At 44.7% G+C, this 10,634-nt stretch overlaps 5 protein-coding genes across 8 annotated transcripts in view; all 5 read left to right on the top strand.

The window, feature by feature from the left end:
• The window catches only part of RB195_002533 (uncharacterized protein), a gene marked incomplete at both ends in the record, with an annotated part of 11,590 nt that extends 4,601 nt beyond the window's left edge, over window positions 1-6,989 (top strand). The window contains 17 exons of one of the 3 annotated variants that reach the window (XM_064199836.1): window positions 541-630; window positions 689-853; window positions 932-1,047; window positions 1,104-1,238; window positions 1,730-1,875; window positions 3,210-3,356; window positions 3,407-3,512; window positions 3,596-3,681; window positions 3,735-3,906; window positions 3,984-4,077; window positions 4,161-4,290; window positions 5,378-5,504; window positions 5,628-5,738; window positions 5,801-5,926; window positions 5,987-6,094; window positions 6,331-6,463; window positions 6,700-6,989. In XM_064199836.1, the coding sequence (XP_064055716.1) occupies window positions 541-630; window positions 689-853; window positions 932-1,047; window positions 1,104-1,238; window positions 1,730-1,875; window positions 3,210-3,356; window positions 3,407-3,512; window positions 3,596-3,681; window positions 3,735-3,906; window positions 3,984-4,077; window positions 4,161-4,290; window positions 5,378-5,504; window positions 5,628-5,738; window positions 5,801-5,926; window positions 5,987-6,094; window positions 6,331-6,463; window positions 6,700-6,989 (2,282 nt within the window). Of the gene's footprint in view, window positions 1-540; window positions 634-688; window positions 854-931; window positions 1,048-1,103; window positions 1,239-1,729; window positions 1,876-3,209; window positions 3,357-3,406; window positions 3,513-3,595; window positions 3,682-3,734; window positions 3,907-3,983; window positions 4,078-4,160; window positions 4,291-5,377; window positions 5,505-5,627; window positions 5,739-5,800; window positions 5,927-5,986; window positions 6,099-6,330; window positions 6,464-6,699 lie in introns of those variants that run through there. The other 2 variants (XM_064199837.1, XM_064199835.1) reach the window with 2 other exon arrangements.
• Window positions 6,990-6,999: 10 nt separating this feature from the next.
• RB195_002532 (uncharacterized protein) lies at window positions 7,000-7,626 on the top strand (the record flags this gene model as incomplete). The annotated part of the gene is made up of 1 exon (XM_064199834.1): window positions 7,000-7,626. One exon carries the CDS (start codon window positions 7,000-7,002, stop codon window positions 7,624-7,626), a length of 627 nt encoding a protein of 208 aa, XP_064055715.1.
• Window positions 7,627-7,835: 209 nt separating this feature from the next.
• RB195_002531 (uncharacterized protein) lies at window positions 7,836-9,177 on the top strand (the record flags this gene model as incomplete). Of its 2 annotated transcripts, XM_064199833.1 has the most annotated exons (2): window positions 7,836-8,443; window positions 8,562-9,177. In XM_064199833.1, the coding sequence occupies 2 exons, from the start codon at window positions 7,836-7,838 to the stop codon at window positions 9,175-9,177; spliced, it is 1,224 nt and encodes a 407-aa protein (XP_064055712.1). The 2 variants fall into 2 exon arrangements, with proteins under 2 accessions (XP_064055712.1, XP_064055714.1); XM_064199832.1 differs by lacking the exon at window positions 8,562-9,177 and having other exon boundaries at window positions 7,836-8,558.
• Window positions 8,683-9,177, top strand: RB195_002530 (uncharacterized protein; the record flags this gene model as incomplete). The annotated part of the gene is made up of 1 exon (XM_064199831.1): window positions 8,683-9,177. The coding sequence occupies one exon, from the start codon at window positions 8,683-8,685 to the stop codon at window positions 9,175-9,177; it is 495 nt and encodes a 164-aa protein (XP_064055713.1).
• Window positions 9,178-9,437: 260 nt separating this feature from the next.
• On the top strand, window positions 9,438-9,818 carry RB195_002529 (uncharacterized protein; the record flags this gene model as incomplete). The annotated part of the gene is made up of 1 exon (XM_064199830.1): window positions 9,438-9,818. One exon carries the CDS (start codon window positions 9,438-9,440, stop codon window positions 9,816-9,818), a length of 381 nt encoding a protein of 126 aa, XP_064055711.1.
• Between the last annotated feature and the right edge of the window lie 816 nt (window positions 9,819-10,634).

The raw sequence follows: 10,634 nt of genomic DNA, 5'->3' as shown, positions 1-10,634 counted from the left end.
GCTATGAAACTTATGGAATAGAGCTTTGTTAAAGTTAATCACTAATCCCACTCATGCGTTATTATATGAAAACACCTGTGAGAAACTGTAAAAAGCAAGAAGCAAAGGGGTTCAAGGACTGTTGTTGTGTAGAGAGCTCAGCGCACGCGTCCTCCGATGACGCGTCGCGTCATCGCGATACAACACGTTTCACGTCAACTGTAGGTGCTACCGATAGCAGAGGGTATAGTCAGGCCAAGACGACGTGAGGTGCGATGTAGTTGCGTAATCAGATACGCTCGAAGCGGTGCGGTAGAATATAGCGGCTGGGATGGAGGAATGACCTTTACTAGTAGCGCTCATCGCTGCAGTTTGTGATGGTCCCACCGCTAGCTGCACCGCCTCGTTCGAGCGCAACCGGTTACGGAACTGCAGATATCTTCATGTCACTTCAATCCGACTATATTTGCAGTTGTGTTACCAGTGGACGTGATTTGGTGACCAGTGGATAAGCGGACCTGTTAACAACTGTAAATAAAGAACTGTCACATTTGTTTGTAGGTGGATTTGATAGTGCGTTCGGTAATGTAATGTCGTTTGCGAGGGAAGAAGACAATTACAACTCCGATGAAAAGGAGTTTTTCAGAAACGGTGGTGGGAGTTGCGTTCTTATTCATCTTCATTTCTGGTTTATTTTCTTTTTTTTAAGATCTTCTGACGTGTGCTCCAGGAATGCCCAGAGGCCTTTCTCTATCCTCCGTTATCAAGACTCCCATAGAGAATAAAATGTCTTTGGATGATTCCCCGCTGACAAGTGGTCAAGTAGATTTCGACTCAACCGATTTATTCGATCTTATGGACTTCGTGGGTGGAGGTATGCCTGGTGTACTTTCTATTACCAACTTATAAATTGTTCGAGATCTCCGACACACTTTGCGCCTGACCTTTTTAGGATCTCCACTTGTGATTCCTGCTGAAACCACTACTCTCAACGAAGTGGAGGTGCCCAATGAGTCTAAATCTACCTTGGAAGAGCAAGAACCACCACATGTTGTCAAAGAAATTGAGGTGCAAACGAACTAAACTGTACTTTAGATAGCTTTAGTTGAATCGTTTCACTAAAGGATGCTCTTGAAACTCCGCTACCGCAGTCCGCGCTGAAATTTATTGCTCCTGAAAGATTTGCCTATGCTAAACAGCTCGATCCAGCGTCATACATTGGAGAATACAAAGCAATCTTGCCGAATATGGCGAAGAAGGTAATGAATTTGTATTGCCATTAGTGTTCTCATCTGATTGTTCCGTCTTTTTCTGAGAATTATGAATCATTATATTGTGGATTACGTATGATCGTAGGTGTCACAGTCCCGACCAAACATCTATTCCTTAATGTTATCTGCGTGGAAAATCCTTGCAAACTTGTCCTCACCATGCAGTGAGTTAGTTGGCTGACCAACGTTCTTATTCTGGCAAGTTGTGATATCCTAAATCTCTTTTCTGGACTGTTTTCATCTCTCGAAATTTTAACTCGTCCCCTTTCGCAAGAGTTCCTCATTACTTCTTGTATTCTTGTTTTTTTCTTCTCTATTCCGTGCCAGTTACAGTCTTGGCGTTACAACTAGGAACAACTGTGTTGGTATTTGTCTGGACTTCTACCATAAGAAGTCATCTACTATAAAAGCTAATACCAAATTCGTCCCAACTTGAAAAAAGTGAAGATTATCGAGTTTCGGAAAATTAAACTTTTCAGTATCCGTTCGAATTGGATGGCTTTCAACAGGCAGCTGTGGTTTGTATGGAAAAAGGCGAATCCGTTTTTGTTGCTGCTCATACTTCAGCTGGAAAGACCGTTGTGGCTGAGTACGCTGTGGCTTTGTGTGAACAACACAGAACACGGTTGGTTTTATTGACTGAAGGAGCAGCAAAAGTCTGCGAGATGTTTCGATCTCGTGGTTTCAGTTGGCAGCAGAGTTGGGGAAAATAGTTGTTCTCATTTATTGGTAAACTGTGTAATACATTCTTTTTACAAAAAGATGATGCTAAAGAATTGTTTTGTGTGTAGAGGGTGTTGGTTATATTTTCTCTCACCTGCACTAATAGCAGATATTTTTATGAGGAGAGTATGAGGTTGAAGTGATCTCCTACTTTTGAAATTTCCAAAGAATGACGGATAATTACGAAGCTGAAGTTCCGTTTTTTTTCGTTCGAATACTGGTCGTGATGGGACCTCAGTAGAACTTCGTGGCTATGCTCAATCTTTGAGTAAAACTTTTTTTGGTTGGTTCCGATGTTGAGCCTAGGTGACCCGAACGACTTGCTCCCAAAATTACATCCCGGTCTCTATTTAAAACAAAGAAGTGGATAGTAATCCAAAGATGACGCTTCCTCCTAAACTTCCTAAAGTTGAGGAAAAATTCTGTGGATGGGATTTAAAATAGGGTGCAGTGAACATTCGTATTTACATGATAGACGGGTGGGTTCTTTTGCCACTGATAAAGGAGAGAGACGATGCTAGTGTGTTTTGGGTGGCGAAGCCTACGTGTACATAGCAGAAGAAAAAAGAATGAGAAGGAAGAAAAAACTGAGGAAGAAGGAATGAGATGGTGAAGCGAGGAGCTCTCTAGACGGTCCTCATAAAGCGGACCAAAATCCATGCTTCTTTCGTAGGGTCAACTTCAGCCATTGAGCTGTCACTACGTGGTCAGCGGTAGTTAATTTTTGCTTTTCGTACAATAGCAACCCACACCGCTAGATCTGTAGTTTTTATTTATTTCCTTCTTTACAAAAACTTCAGCAGTGTCTTTAAATCTTTTTCCCGGTGAACAATCTCGTTCAAAGTGTTCAATAACGAGGAAGAGATTGCTTGTTGCCGAACAAAATCACCTAAACGATCTGATCACAAGCGAGTTGATGATTTCAGCGAGCTGGAAAACAGCGATCAGGCTCCTGTGCGAAGAATGAATGACTTGGGAAAAGAAATTGGAGTAGACTAAATAGTTACATATAGCTTACGTAGTGCTTGTTCGGACTCCCAAGACGACCCTATCGCAGTCCCATTTTGAAAGGGTTCTTGATAAGGAGCACCAAGACGCTTACGAAGGAATCTTTATTGGATTTCTGTGAAGCCGTAAATAGTTATATTGAAAAACTCTTCGAAGATGTTTGAAAATATATCTGATCAGTGTAAACTTAAAAACATTGCCTGTATGAGTCATACGAATATGTTTCAGCGCGATCTACACTTCGCCCATCAAGGCCTTGTCGAATCAAAAGTTCCGTGACTTCAAGATGATGTTCACCGACGTAGGTCTCGTCACTGGCGACATTCAGCTGTCCCCTGAGGCGTTCTGTCTTATCATGACAACTGAAATTTTAAGGTTAGACCTTTAAGATACTTCTGTGGGTCACACATAATTTTCGGTTCTAGATCAATGCTCTACAATGGCTCAGAAGTTATTCGAGACTTAGAGTGGGTAGTTTTCGACGAAGTCCATTATATAAATAACGCGGAAAGAGGGCATGTGTGGGAGGAGGTTAGAGTGTCTCTTTCAAAATTTAAAATGCTTCTTTCGATGCAGACTTTGTCTTCTTACATATACATACATTGCCTTCTTAGGTTCTTATTATGCTTCCATCTCATGTGAAGATTGTGATGCTATCGGCCACAGTCCCAAATTGCATTGAATTTGCAGATTGGGTCGGGTACGGTGCCTTCAAGATTTCTGCAGTTTCTGGGATATTTATCCACTTTCCAGGCGTATTAAAAATCGGAAAATTAATGTGGTATCTACGGTTAAAAGGCCAGTACCTCTAGAGCATTACTTATACACAGGACAAGACGGGAAGACTAAAAAGGATCTTTTCAAAATTGTGGATATGAATGGCAGCTGGCTAGATGTGGGATATAAGAAGGCTTTGGAGGCGAAGGTAAGTACAGCATAATGCAGCATAGGAAAATAATATTTGTTAGCAGGTTTTGCTCTCAATTTCGTCGAAAATTCCAGAATGCGTTGATTAAACGTGATGTTCCTTCCAGTCAAGGAAGAGGAGGAGTGGTTGGAGAGGCTGGCAGAGGACGCGGTGGGCAACATCGCGGAGGTTGGAATTAGACACATTTCGTTATTGAGTACACTTTCCAAATTATTGCACTTTTACAAAGAAAGATCGTATTCGTACTTAAGGTGGTGGAGGAGGTAGCTTCAATTCTAGACCCGTGAATAAGAATGACAAAAACGTTTATATCAGTCTCATCGACTTCCTCCGAACTAATGAACAGTTGCCAATGGTTGTATTTGTTTTCTCGAGAAAGAGGTTTGTTACTTCCCAAGTTTTAGATTCTCTTCTTCTTATATTCATTAATACAACCACAGCTTGTAGCAAAGGTGTGTTGCTAGTTTGCGTTTTACTGGCTTAAATTTCCGGTTACATATTATACAAAAGCCAGCGGTAGTTCCATAACTGTAAGAATATTTCTATCACAAAATCTGGAGCCCAACTTGAAACATGCGCAGAAAGCCAAAACTGCGAAATTAATCCGAACTATAACCAATTCGAAACGTCTCTGGATAACTTCCATTTTTCATTTTTCACAATCTCTTGGGTCCGCACATTACACATTTGGATCGAAAAGATCTGGCTTGTGATGTAGACTGCGCCAGCTGAGTCCTTCACCAGGTTCAGTCATCTGCGGAAGGAGGCGGGACGTTACCGCGCCACTTTAAGTGCAACTGGATGTTGAATTCCACCAGAATCAAATCGCTTTAGCACCAACTGCGTCACTAACTCGTTATCTCGGTTTTCGAAGAAGTTTTAGAAGTTTTCGAATTGGCTACGAATTGAAATGTACTATGCTCTGAAATTTTCTGCAATCATAAAGCTATGTTAGTGATGCGAGGCATGGCCAGGTAAAAACGACCTGAAGGCTAAGGTAGATGCGCAAGTGGCGCATTGGAGCCAGTTGATGCCGTCGATGTAGTACTATCGCTGGTACCAATCGGAGTCCGGGGATCAGTAGAGATAGCGAGAGTCCCACCTTGATCGCAACCGCCTGCTCTGCCTTCCTAATGAATAAAATACATAAATTTATTCGCCGCGCTGCTTCGAACTGACCTGCTTACACAACTGCACTAAGCTTCATGGTTTTTTGGTCCGACTATATATTTGGTGGGCTTCGTACTACAACTGCTTCTGCAGCATAGAATATGATTTTGTTTAACTACAACACAGCGATATCTATTCTAGGTATAAAATTAGTACAAAACGATGTTTAACTTTTCTGTACTCGTTCTCATCGATATTAAACAACACAGTTATGATGACATTCGCTCGAAACATCAGCACGTGACATTAAGCAAACACTTACAGTGTAGTTTAGCTATGGATTTTTTCTGCTGTTCAGATGCGATGACAACGCTCAGCTGTTATCATCAATGGATCTTACAACTGAGGTTGAAAAATCGCACATACAGTCATTCTTTTCACAGTGCATCAACCGGTTGAAAGGGTCTGACAAGAAGTTGCCTCAGGTATTCAACGTTCATAACTTTCTCATGATTTTCTTCCTGTGAGGTTTATTGTAAGCTTCAAAATCACTTTGAGGAAATGTCGGATGGCGATACATTGCAAACGTACTTCAAATATTTATTTAGGTGCACTTAATGAAAGATTTATGTATGAGAGGGTTTGCTGTGCATCATAGCGGTATTCTTCCTATTCTCAAAGAAGTTGTGGAGCTTCTCTTTCAAAAGGGTTATGTCAAGGTAGGTTGTTTTGGAACCTTTTTGGTCTTTGTAGGAATCGTTTCATTTCCATTAATTTGCAGATTCTTTTCGCAACTGAGACCTTTGCGATGGGTGTGAATATGCCTGCTCGAACAGTTGTATTCGATAGTATTCAGAAACACGATGGACTTGACTTGAGAGTGCTGAACGCTGGCGAATACATTCAGGTTAGTCTATGTTTGGTACGTTCACATTCAGTGCTCTTCATATGAAACCTCAACTTTAAGATGGCTGGTCGTGCTGGTCGGCGAGGTCTTGACACCACTGGGACAGTCATAGTGCTATGCAAGCAGCCGAAACTGGTTGAACCAGGGCAGTTACAAACAATTATGCTTGTCAGTCAGTACTGTGGTATCATGGTTGGGATGAGAAAGACTGAGAACTTTATTCACATTATCTTTTTGAGCAACACACCTTCATGTTTTACCCAAATTGTCCATGGACGTTTCTTTGTCACCAATCTTCACTTTTCGCTCCTACATTTTCTAATCTGTTCGCGAGTCTTCGTACTCTCCTCTATTCATATTATTGCAGACATTCAGTGTTTATATCTCTTCACTTTCGAATTCAGGGCAAGGCTGCACCTCTAGTTTCTCAGTTCCGAGTCACATACTCTATGTTGCTGAATCTCTTACGAGTGGAACATCTTAAAGTGGAAGACATGCTGCAGAGATCCTTCGTGGAATGTGCCTCACTTCGGGAAGGTCCAACAAGAAAAAATAACCTCGAAAAGGTACTGAAATTTCTGCGTACCACAATTTTGAAATGCACACCATGTAAAATTTTGTTTGTTCTTTGTCCAACTCACGGATCTCCCTCACTAGAGGGATCACAGCCGGTTAGTCGCGAGGCTACGTGGCGCGTCCCCGGGTGGCGGATAGGGGGCTAATCGCGGACCAAAAGCGACCTTGTGCTTGCCCAGAGACGCAGGTAGATTCAGGGGATGGACTCCCTGTTTCTGCAGAGCCAGGACTGACTCATGACATCCTTATATTCCGCATGTCGGTCCGGCCAAAAGCCTGCAATCAAGTGACTGGGAGGTGCAAGGGAGGCGGTTTGGAGCCGCCTCCAACAAATGAGCTCCACATGTCCACTCCGGGAGAACGGAAGTTCTCCCAGAAACTCATGGGACTAGAGGCTTGCAACCTGCCCATAGGTTTTAAAATTTTTATGCAAAACACAGTAATAGAAAAGAGTCTCCTGATTCCGGAGGAAAGCCTAGTATGGTAGCGCCAGTACTATGGCGATCTGTACTTATAACGCACGTACGCTTGCATCGGAAGCGGCCATCGAAGATCTGATGATGCAAGCCAAGAAGATCAAGTACGACGTCATCGGACTGACCGAGACGAGACGACGTCACCCTCTCAACGCCGTATATAAAACTGGAGAAGAACTGTTCTTAGGAACATGCGACAGTAGAGGTGTTGGAGGAGTTGGCGTCCTCGTCAACACGAGTATAGCAAAGAACGACTCTTTCGAACAACTTACGACCCGAATCGGACGTCTGCGGATGAGAAGATGTGGTCCAACACCAGCTTTGACTATCTTCATCGCTTACGCTCCAACATCAAGCTACGATGAAGAAGAAGTCGAAGCTTTCTTTATGGACCTGGAGAAGTTCTACCGAGAAGATCATGCCTTCTACAAGGTCATAATTGGCGATTTCAACGCCAAAGTTGGCCCAAGAAGAACGCCGGAGGAACTTCACATCGGGACCCACGGCCTACAATGGAACGACCAGGGGGAGAGGCTCTCCGAGTTCATCATGACGACTAAGACCATCCATGGAACTCGCAATTCCAAAAGCCCTCCTCTCTACGCTGGACGTGGGAGCCACCCGGTGGAGAGTACCGTAATGAAATAGACCACATCATTGTGAATAAGAGGTTCTGCCTGACGGACGTCGCTGTTGTACCAAAGTTCTATACGGGATCGGACCATCGCCTCCTCCGAGGAAAATTTTCTTTCACAAGGAGAGCAGAGAAAACCGCCAAGTTCAGAGGGAGAAATCCCAGAACTGTCATCAACTGGGATCTCTTCGCTACGTTAGCCGGCTTTCGGGAAGATTCCGCAATGGACCACATCGACGAGGAATATGACCGGCTCGTTGAACACCTTCGCGACTGCGCGAAGAAGGCTGAGTGTTCTAAAACCACCAAGAGACGCCTGTCTCTTGAAACTCTTGAGCTGATACGCCAGCGTGGAGCAGCACGAGCCGCAGGGAACCAAGAACTCACGTCCGTGCTCGCAAGGTTTTGCAGAGAGGCGATAAAGGAAGACCTTAAAGAGAGAAGAGCAGAAGTGCCTGCTGAAACTGCAGAGGTGGGGAAAAGCATCCGCTATGCCCGTCGAGACTTCCCCTGTCGCAAGACAAGGATGACTGCTCTCCGAAACCCGAAGGGAACAACCATTGCATCGAGAAGGGGGATGGAGAAAATCATCCACGACTTCTACTCCGATCTCTTCGACAGCCATGTCCACTTGCCTCCTCACCATCTGAGGGAAGACGGACATGTCATTCCAGAGGTTCTCCCGTCCGAAATACGACATGCTATCATGTCGGTACGAAATCGTACGGCACCCGGTCCCGACAGAATAAGACCAAAACAACTGAAGAACCTTCCGCCAGTACTCATCAACACCTGGCGAGGCTCTTTACACGTTACCTGTCGGAATGCAAGGTTCCTAAACAGTGAAAGACCAGCAAGACCGTGTTGCTGTATAAAAAGGGAGATCCACATGAAATCGGCAACTATCGCCCAACATGTACAAGCTTTTTACAAGAGTGATCCTTAATAGGATTGAAAAAGTCTTGGATGAAGGACAGCCATGCGAGCAAGCAGGGTTTCGAAAAGGATTCAGCACGATTGACCACATTCACACTGTTTCGAAACTCATCGAGGCATCACGAGAGTACAAGATGCCGCTCTGTCTCACCTTCATCGACTTAAAAAAGGCCTTCGACTCAGTTGAGACGGAAGCGGTCATGGAAGCGTTGGACAACCAAGGCGTCCCTACTCAGTACATAAAGGTACTTCGAGAGTTGTACAGTAACTTTACGACCGGAATTGCGCCATTCTACAAGAATATCATCATTGACGTGAAGAGGGGGGTCCGACAGAGTGACACAATCTCACCCAAAATATTCACAGCCACCCTCGAGAACGCAATGCGAAAGTTGAAATGGGACGACATGGGAGTGAAGGTGGACGGTCGGCAGCTGCACCATTTGCGCTTTGCTGATGACATCGTATTGATAACACCTAGCATCAGCCAAGCGGAACGAATGCTGACCGAATTCGACGAAACATGTGGATGCATCGGTCTTCAGCTGAATCTGCAAAAGGCGATGTTCATGCGGAACGGATGGGTCTCGAATGCCCCATTCACGCTCAACGGAACGAACATATCCTAATGCACCAGCTACGTTTATCTGAGTCGGGAACTGAACATAATGAACGACCTGACCCCCGAGCTGGGCAGGAGGAGACGAGCGGCTTGGGGAGCGTACAAGAGCATCGAGGATGTAGTGAAGAAGACCAGGAACACCCGGCTCCGGGCTCACCTCTTCAACACCACCGTACTTCCCGCTTTGACTTATGCTTCGGAAACCTGGGATTTCGCAAGCAGGAAGAAAACGCGGTGAGCGTCATTGAACGCGCAATTGAGAGAGTGATGCTAGGAGTATCCCGTTTCACGCAAATGAGGGATGGGATTCGAAGTTCTCTCCTACGTCAACGATCAAAGATTAGAGACGCCGCCGCGTTTGCCAAGGAAAGTAAAATAAGGTGGGCCGGACACGTGATGCACTTCTATGACAACCGTTGGACCAGAGCCGTGAGCGACTGGGTTCCCCGCGATATTAAGCGCACTACAGGAAGACCGCCGACCCGATGGTCAGATTTCTTCACGAAGTCCTTCAAAGAAAAATATGATGCTCTTCGTGTCCCACGCGAAAGGAGGAACCAGTGGGCTACTCTGGCACGCGATCGGGACAAATGGAAGAATTACTGGCGCCCGCTTGACCAGTTCGAAGATCAACGGGAGTCAAGGTGATCAAGGTGATCTTTGTCCAACAAGAAAAAAATAAACTCGAAAAGGTACTGAAATTTCTGCGCACCACAATTTTGAAATGCACATCATGTAAAATTTTGTTTGTTCTCTAACTCTGCCTTCTTTTCTTGCGGAATGTTCTACGCTGATCCTCTTTCTTTTTTTGCCAGTGGTTTATCTCTGTGATGGAAGTCTCGAGTTTAAGGTCAGACCTCTAGTTGGGGCACAATCGCAATGAGCGGTGCGGCCCAGTTCGAATCGAAAGTTGGCGACTGAATGAGAGAAAAGCCTACGTTCTGTGAGGCATCCAGCTCCATTCCGCAACTGCGTCAAAAGAAATCTAACTGTTATTTCTAACAGTTACACTATCCGGAAAATATTTGCAGACCGTTGGGACTTCACTTTTTACTGTAGTCGGAACAAAACGAGCTGAAGCTCAGTGCAGTTGCACTTCACAAAGACTGCTGCGATGAGTGTTGGTGAGGGTTCCATCTCTACTCAAACGGCTGCGGTCAACCGCGCTGCTTCAGGAGCATCCGCTTACGCAACTGCACCATGCACCAGGTCGAGTTGAGTCGACTTCACCACTTCCTCAACGATAGCATTTGGCAGAAACTATGCGTTCCTCACGTATTGAGTTACATAGAACTTGGCTCTGATACTACATGTTTTCCGACAAGAACATCTCTATTGGTAAAATCAACCTTGATTTTCGCATTGAGGCGACCAAAACTAGTCGGGGTTGGGAAAGTAGCCATGAGACGATACTAGCTGGCATTCCTGAGACATTTGCAACCAGGTAAAATAGTTTCAACTAAT

Source organism: Necator americanus, chromosome IV (genome assembly GCF_031761385.1).
Source record: "Necator americanus strain Aroian chromosome IV, whole genome shotgun sequence".
Taxonomy (NCBI): domain Eukaryota; kingdom Metazoa; phylum Nematoda; class Chromadorea; order Rhabditida; family Ancylostomatidae; genus Necator; species Necator americanus.
Note: the sequence above shows the minus strand (reverse complement) of the source record. Positions and strands in the feature narration are given on the sequence as shown.